Here is a 9016-nt window from a genome sequence, read left to right as displayed (position 1 = left end):
TTTTTGAGACAGCGCCTCAAGCTGTCCCCCTGGGTAGAGTGCAGTGGCATCACAGCTCACAGCAACCTCCAACTCCTGGGCTCAAGTGAGTCTCTTGCCTCAGCCTCCCAAGTAGCTGGGACCACAGGCGCCCACCACAACGCCCAGCTATTTGTTGGTTGCAGCTGTCATTATTGTTTGGCAGGCCCAGGCTGGATTTGAACCCACCACCTTAGGTGTATGTGGCTGGCGCCTTAGCCTCTTGAGCCATAGGCGCTGAGCCCAAGCTCCTTTTTCCAATTCGAATCCTGCTGACCAATAGTGGCCCTAGGCCACCACCAGAGGTTCAGCAGCTGGCTGTCCACAAGTGCCCCTCTATGGACCCACTCTGGCAAGGGAGGTCTTCAGCATGCAGACACTGCCATGGGTTCTGAGTTGTCCACCTGCACAGCAATCTTCTCCCTATCCCTCCAATTCTCCCATCTGCTAGACCTTTACTCCCCCACCGTCTCCCACAACTGTGTGAGGTCTAATATCTAACACAGTCCCCTTACCCTTGGCCTGAAGTGGCTCTGCTTCTCTGATGGAGCCCTGACATACACTGCACAAAATCGTCCCCACACCATGATATCAACTATGTTAACACATGTGTGTGAACTAAAGACTGGAGGAAAGGATGCTAAACTGCTAACACTGGTTGCCTCAGTGTTAGAACTAGGGGCCATTTCAATTTTCTCTTCCCTGCTTTTATGTATTTTTAAAAGGTCTTTAGAATGACGATTGTTATCAAATAGCGCTATAGAAATTGCTCAATCTGCCATGGTAGCATGAAATGAGCTGCAAACGATACATAAATGAATGAGCATGGCTGTGTGCCAATAAAACTTTCCTAACAAAGTTAATTTTCATGCACCATTGAAAAGTGTCCAACCAGATTTGTCCTAGTGGCTATAGTTTGCACAAACCTTCAGGCTTTCTTTTTTTTGAGAAAGAGCCTCAAGCTGTCCCCCTGGGTAGAGTGCCATGGCATTACAGTTCACAGCAATCTCCAACTCCTGGGCTTAAGTGATTCTTCTGCCTCAGCCTCCCAGGTAGCTAGGACTATAGGCACCTGCCACAACGCCTGGCTTTTTTTTTGGTTGCAACTGTCATTGTTGTTTGGCAAGCCGGGGCTGGATTCGAACCCACCAGCTCAGGTGTATGCGGCTGGCACCTTAGCCGCTTGAACCACAGGTACTGAGCCCCTTTAGGCTTTCTTATGAGAAGTTTATGTTAGACCATTTGATCTTGGAAGCCAGTCATTGAAGTGGAGACTCTTCTTATCCCTATCTCAGGGAAACAAGGGGACCTGTTTACACAGTTGGTAGTGTTCAAGCTCAACTCAGGAATACAAATTCAGAAGTTCACCTCATGATCACTGGCTAGAATGAATTTCATAGATTACATGTATTAAGAAAATAAATAAGAAAATATGTCTAAAGATAGGAAGAGATAGAAACCTCAATACTACATTGTCTTCAACACATGATACTCTAACGTTACATCCCCCAAAGGCTGTTCCACCCTATCAGATGTAATATATCCACTTTTGTTGTTATTTAGCCAGTCAACAAATTAAGGAGTTGGGCAAGTTTGGATCCACACACAACGTCACTCTTACCTTTGAAGTAAATGTAATTCACCAGCACCATCAAGACATCCTTGTTGAGCTCACTGACCAAATCCACAATCTTCCCTTGAGTTTCCTTCTTGACATAGTTGTTGATAAGCTGGGTTGCTCCCACAGTGTCACGGAAGTCAGTGTGGAAGAGGACGGACTCGTAGAAGGCCTTGGTATCATTAAGGAATTGGGGAAGGAATGGCAGGTTGTGGTGCAGGAACAGGGCACTGCCCACGTGCATTTCCATCTCGTGGCTGGGGAGGTTGAGCGTGTGCAGGAGGTGCTGGAAGCCCCTGTGGATGTCAGACTGGGACATCTCTGTGAGGTTGAAGCCCAGGCCCTCGAGGATCTGGGTCTGGCTGTGTGAGCGGGCCCCCAGTGAGAGCATGGCGAAGGCAGCAGAGATGCTCAGTGGGGAGAAGAAGATGTTCTTCCCAGGGTTTTCGGAAGCAATCAGGTGGTAGAAGTGGAAGGCAAACTCAGTATTGGCAGGGGCGATCTTGAGGCTGGGGTAGTTCTCACCTGTCCCTGGAACCTGCTGATGGGAGCTATTGGTATGACCCTCACTATCAAGCTGAGGGTGTGGCTGACCATGAGAAAGGGCCAGCAATGCAGCCAGGAGGAGCAGACGGTAGGCACAGTGCATCCTCTGTACTCTTCAGCCTAGAGGAGGAAAGAGAACACCCAGGACATTTCCCCAGCAGAACACAGAACACTTGAGAAGATGGGCAGGGGGCCAACACCCAGCGGTCAGCACCCAGTGGAGGACGCCCTCAACTCTTGCATCTGGGCTTGAGGACGGCAATGCAGTGCCCAGCACTCTCCATCATTCTCTGTGTGTGGTGACAAAGCTATTTGATGGTGGTGGTTTAGATCCTACAGAACACACTCCTCGTGTCTACCCACTCACTGCATTTCCAGGAGTGCACCCACCAATTCACTGCATTTCCATCTCCGTGAGCTCTTCCTGGCACTAGACTGTACTCTCATTTGAGAGAGGGGAAAACAAAGGCTCCAAAAGTGACCAAGTCACCTCCCTAGAAAGTAACCAACCTCCACACCCTGCACACTCAGCCGGAGCTGCTTCCCCCACGCTTATCTTTCAGGCGAGTTTGCTTCATGAGCTCAGCAACCTAGCGCCCAGGCGGTGACTCATGAGTTTACTTTAGCGTCACTCCACCGCAAACATCTGTAGGGTGCCTCACAGTTTACAGGCTACCTTTCTGCCATTTTATTCGGCCCTTTCTCCCAGGTGGAGGTCAGGAAGACTGGCCTTCCCATTGCGACCCTGTACAGATGAGGAAACTGCTGTGGGGTAAGGGATTTGCTCAAAGTCCCAGGGATAGGACTCATCTCTCTTTTCATAATGACCTGGGTTTGCCCAAGATAGGCTGCTTGAGTTTCTCCACCAGATCTGATTCTGCCCAATCAAAGGGCCCTACCGTGATCTGGTTCTCAGGCCATCCCCGCCTCCTCTCATGCCTTCATCCACCCCTACCTGCTTAACCCAGCAGCCTATCCTGCAGGTTCTCTCTCGCTCCCCCTCCACTCTCATGGTCCTGATTCGAGTCCCCATCATCTTTTACATGTACCAGGGCTCTGAAAACTTTTTCTGCCAAGGGACAGTCTCTGTGGCCACTACTCCACTCTGCCGTGGTGGCTGGAAGCAGTACAAACAGGACATGGAGGGTGGCTGTGGCTGTGCTCCAGGAAAAATTTATTTACAGATACCGATATTTGAATTTCACATAATTTTTCCGTGTCATCAAATACTGTTCCTCTATTGATTCTTTCAGACCTTTATACATTTTATATTTATCTTTGATGTTTACAACTTATATTTCAAATTTATATTTTACACATGTCTTCATACATTGTGGGTTTATATTTTATGGCTTGTATTCTTAGTTCCTGGGCAGTGAGCAAGGTCAGATTTGGTCTGTGCCCAGTAGTTTGCTGGCCCCTGCAAGGCCTGGGTCCTAACTGGTCTTTCCACTCTCTGTTCTCCACTCAGCAGCTAGGGAGATAATTTGAAATCATATCTGAGGTCCGGCACCTGTGGCTCAAGTGGCTAAGGCACCAGCCACATACACTTGGGCTGGAGGTTTTGAATCCAGCCTGGGCCCCCCAAACAACAATGTCAACTGCAACCAAAAAATGGCCAGGCGTTGTGGTGCACGGGGCACCCTGCCCTAGGCAGAGCTGGGTCCCCTGAGTTTTTCCAGGCCATGGCCCTGCTCCCTTTGCATCTTCTTCCCAAGGCTGCCTCTGGCATTTGTCACCTGCTTCTGAGCATAAGCCTGGAGCCTCGAGGTGGCCTCGCCTTGGCTTCCTCAGCGTATGTGCTCACCGTTCCTACTTCTTCCCTGCTCTTGTTGACTGTAGTGGCTCCTCTGGAAAGAAGTCACCCACCCAGTCTGGCATCTCCTTGTCACACCTGTCCAGTCCTCACAGGGACTAGAGAGCAGTTTCTCTTTCTTATTCCAGCAGCTGACGAGGAGATGCTTTATCTTGCACCATCATTTTGAAGGGTAAAGAAATACTTATCGCACCCTGAACTTTCATAACACTTTATTTCTGCCTTTCTTGTTGCAGTCATCACAGCTCGTGATGATCTGTCCTATATTATAGTCATCTGTGTCCTTTCTGACCACACTGTGAACGATAAAGCCAAGAGGACAGAGATTGGGTTTTACTCATGGCTATGATCCTCCTGGCCTGAAATTATGTCTCACAGTCAATAAATTGTTATATAACAGTTTTACTGACTAGGTTCAACGTTTCCAAAGGAATACACACTTCTCCAACCAAACATTCACTGAGTGTGTGATTGTGCTAGTGCACTAAAGCAGAGAGGGAAAACAGAACCCAAACCAAACAAGGTAGGCACAGGTCCCAGGTGATTTTGGAATTAACCTGGCTAAAGGTAAAGGAAACTGAGCTAGCTGGAAGGAGGGAGGGGCTCTAAACCGATCAGCTGTTCATAGCTTAGACTTGCAAAGTGATGAGCAACTGGGGATTGTTTAAGCCAGTCGGTCCCCAATTTTTTTTTTTTACATTGTAATCACCTGGAGAGCTTTTAAAAGTCTACTACTTAGGTTGTACCTCTTCTTAATTCACTTGTGATATCTGGGGGTAGGATCTGGGCAGCAAAATTGTTTGAAGATTCTCTAGGTGATGCCACTGGGCAGCAGAGTTGGTGAGCCACTGGCTCTTGCATGATATGTATTGAGTTGGGATCAAGTTCAGGGCAGATATATTTGATCTTTGCATTCTTATTAAAAGGATCTCTGCAGGGTTTCTGTTTTTCTGCATTTGCTGGCCTTTAATTTAACTGGTAGGGTCATACAGCAATCAAACATAGGAAAACACTGAGGGGAGTTGCCATAAGAGTTTTTGGAATTTCAGTGAAGAAGACAAACACATTTGGAAAAGAATTATCATTACCATTTGTAAATCATAAGTTACAGTTACATTTATTTTTAAAAATGAAACAAGAAGGCTGGGTTTGGCGGCTGACGCCTGTAATCCTAGCACTCAGGGAGGCTGAGGGAGTTCAAGAACAGCCTGAGCAGGATTGAGACCAACTCTCTACTACGATGTTTAAAAACAGGAAAACTAGCTGGGTGCCGTGGCGCATGCTTGTAGTCCCAGCTACTTGGGAGACTAAGGCAGAAGGATTGTTTGAGCCCAGGAGTTTGAGGTTGCAGTGAACTATGATGGCATTACTGTACTTACCCAGGGTGACATAGCGAGACCCTGTCTCAAGAAGCAAACAAGACAAAAACATAATACAAAGAATTTGATTTCTTTGAATTTCTGATGTATACCATATTTGCAAATAAAGATAAATATTTTTATTTTCAATATTCATAACTCTGTCCTCTTTTGTTTTTCAATGTCTAGGATCTCTGTAAAATATATAAAAACGGGTCGCAGTGGGCACCCTTAAAAGTAGTGACTTAAGTAAACAGATGTTCTAATATGAATCATTCTTGCATCCTGGAATAAAATCTTTGTGGTGTATAATTATTTTAATAGACTACTAGTTTAGCACCCTTGCATATGGTCAAATGAGATTGCTATACATCTCTCCTGTTTTTATTAATGCGTGTCCTGTTTTGGTATCATGGTTATATAGCCACTTGCAGACAAAACTTAAAGAATTAGCTTGAAGCTGTCTCTCTGCTTTTTTTTTTTTTAAATGCCATGGAGCCATTTAAATAATACAGTCTAGAACTGATTTAAAATAGGAAAATAAGCCACATCCTGTTTTTAAGCAGTTGAACATACTTTCAAGTGAATTGATATCTAAATGCTTATGTGGTGATGGGACTGTGGCTTACATCATTGTTAAATACTAGGTCTTGCCGGTTTGGTTCAAATAATAGTGGGGGAAGAGAGATCCCTTAAGGATGACTGAAATGACTGAAACCACATAGAACAATTGGTTCTCCTGTCTCTTCAGGTCTTGGGGTCCAGGGGATAAGAATAGAATATTCTCAGAACTGGGAATTTTTTTCATATTTTGTCTGTCATCTAAGTCCTGGACATAGTCTGAGATTGGAACTAAACTCCAAAGGGAGGTATTCTGGATTGATGGATATAAACGTGTATACTTAGAATTGTTACTCTCTATTTAACCTTCCTGTGGATTTTACCATATTATCCACATCCTGAAAGTACTCCCATCTCCTGGGCTGCGGGTAAACATGTGGGTTCCTAGGCTCCATTCCAGATTTACTATCTCAGAATGTCTAGGGAAGGGGGCTGGGGGACCTGTAGATTCAGCACTTACCCCAGGTGGTCCCTATTATTAGAGAAGTTTGGGAACCCATGTCCTATGTGGAAATAATTTAAAATTCATTACAGCGGTGACACATAACCTTGACTGCATATTGAATTGCCCATACAGCTTCGAGAATCGCCTTCCTCATTAAGTGGCTCGATCTCGGGAGGCCACGCTTGGGTATCAGCATGTTTAAATGTTCTGCCAGGCTTGAGAGTCACTAACTTTCAGTGTTCTTGAGAACTGAGCAGTTGTCTTTGAGATAATTGTCAATTTTTTGGCACACTGGAAAAATCAAGCCTGGGTATAACTGAGTAGAGTCTGTGTCTTTGCCTAACAGGAATGAGACTGCTCTGGTTTTTATCTTTTTTAGATAAAAAAGGTCTCTTGGTTTCAATTCTTAATATCAGACCAGTAAACCAAGTTAAACTTCTGCAGGAAACAGGTGTGTGCCTGACAACTAGTAAGTGTTTGGTAAACGTTAATTACTACTAGTAGAATCCAGATGTGAGCTGAGCTCTTTTAGCTCCTTAAACTCCAGACCTGACAGCAGGTGGACGTCATTCCATGTCCTCCGCAGGACGCCTGCCGACTTGGTGTCTGTGTGGTTGTGGGTCAACTTCTGTGCCTAAAGGTTCTGTTCTGCACTGAGTTGACCCCGATATTAATCATCCCTCCTTCCCACTTGAGGAAACTGAGGCAGAGCAGTTACGCAGGGGAGAGGTAAGTCAGACTCTCTGGCATAGAAACAAGGGCTCAGGACGAATATGCAAATTATTCAGATGGCTTCGAATGTGCACAACAGTTCAATTTCTCTTAACATATGTGTATTTTGATGCTTTCTAAAAAAGGATCCTACAGTCAAAAGTTTTTTTTTGTTTGTTTGTTTTTGAGACAGTCTCACTATGTAGCCCTCAGTAGAGTGCTGTAGCATCATAGCTCACAGCAACCTCAAACACTTGGGCTTAAGTGATTCTCTTGCCTCAGCCTCCCGAGTAGTTGGGACTACAAGCTCCCATCACAGCACCCAGCTATTTTTTTGTTGTAGTTGTCATTGTTGTTTAGCAGACCCGGGCCAGGTTTGAACCTGCCAGCCCCAGTGTATGTGTCCGGCACCCTACTCACTGAGCTACGGGCACCAAGCCCAACAGTTTTAAAAAGAACAAGGATAAAGAGAAATTTGAACAATAGCATAGGACTTAAAAATGTAAATTTTAGATAGTTTTAAGGCAGGTCTTCTAGTTTCATTGATCCACATACATGTAGCATTTTCACTAGCCACTGAGTAGACCATGTGGCATTTGCGTGTGTTTGCTACCTGACTTTTGGTCTTCCTATTTAATGGGACAAGTTCTCTCCCTCTATTTCTCTCTCTCTCTGACAGACTATTTTCCTGAGGCGGTTTGGAATTTGGGGGTAATGACATATTAACTAGTTGGGAATGTGTGAAAGGGCCCGGAGCCCTGAATCTTTGACCACCACCTCTGTTATTTCCAGAGGGGCCTCTGCCATTGAAGCCCCACCTGCTGGAGAAAGGCTAGTCCTGAGCCAAGATGAGGAGCTGATGGCAATTAGCAGTGGAACCTGTACTTTGTGTAATGGGTTTTACAGGCTAGAATAAGGTTTCCCAAGGAAATTGACTAGAATAAGCGTCCCCAGGGGGATCTGTTTTTTCAACGAAGAGATACGCATAGTACCCAGTCCCCCCAGGGTTTGGGTGGCTTCTTCAGGAGTGTGGCAGAAGTAATTCCCAGCTTGCTACATCTCATTCCTGCTCTGGGCCTTTTACCCAATAAAACATATCAAAATGCAAATAAGGTGAATGAGACTGGTGCTAACACAGGGACAGCCTTGAATTCATCTAATTTATAACAAATATAAATCTCTTGCAAACGCCAGTATTGTATTCCATCTGGTTATGATTCACCATAGTTGAAAACCACTAAAGGAGACATGTGGAAGACGCTGTGAACTGGGGTTTGCCCTGTGCCCTGAGGGCGAGTTTCCCCTGTGCCATGCTTGCCCTACACCTTGGGGGTAAGTTTGCCTTATGCCCTGGGGGCGAGTTTGCCCTGTGCCCTGGGGGCGAGTCTGCCCTGTGCCCTGGGGGCAGGTTTGCCCTGTGCCCTGGGGGCGAGTCTGCCCTGCGCCCTGAGGGCAGGTTTGCCCTGTGCCCTGAGGGTGAGTTTGTCCGGTGCCCTGGGGACATGCCTGCCCTACACCCTGGGGGCGAGTTTGCCTGTGCCCTGGGGGAGAGTTTGCCCTGTGCCCTGAGGGTGAGCTTGCCCTGTGCCCTGAGGGCGTGCTTACCCTACGCCCTGGGGGCGAGCTTGTTCTATGCCCTGGGGGCAAGTGTGCCCTGTGCCCTGGGGGAGAGTGTGCCCTGTGCCCTGGGGGCAGGTTTGCCCTGTGCCCTGGGGGCGAGTCTGTTCTGTGCCCTGGGGCAGGTTGCCCTGTGCCCTGAGGGCGAGTTTGCCCTACACCCTGGGGCCCAGCTTGTTCTATGCCCTGGGGGCGAGCTTGCCCTGTGCCCTGAGGGTAAGTTTGCCCTATGCCCTGGGGGTGGTTTCGTTCTATGCACGGGGGGG

General features: G+C 46.9%; 1 protein-coding gene across 1 annotated transcript in view; it reads right to left on the bottom strand.

Annotated features, from left to right (window-relative positions):
- LOC100960146 (kallistatin) overlaps positions 1–9016 on the bottom strand; it is a 16055-nt gene that overhangs the window by 4920 nt on the left and 2119 nt on the right. The window contains exon 2 of the mRNA XM_003787014.3: positions 1640–2302. Within this exon, the coding sequence (XP_003787062.1) occupies positions 1640–2285 (646 nt within the window). The 5' untranslated portion in view covers positions 2286–2302. The remainder of the gene's footprint in view (positions 1–1639; positions 2303–9016) is intronic.

This window comes from Otolemur garnettii, unplaced genomic scaffold (genome assembly GCF_000181295.1).
Source record: "Otolemur garnettii isolate 467f Iridium unplaced genomic scaffold, OtoGar3 scaffold00020, whole genome shotgun sequence".
Taxonomy (NCBI): Eukaryota; Metazoa; Chordata; class Mammalia; order Primates; family Galagidae; genus Otolemur; species Otolemur garnettii.
This window is presented reverse-complemented; position numbering and strand designations above follow the sequence as displayed.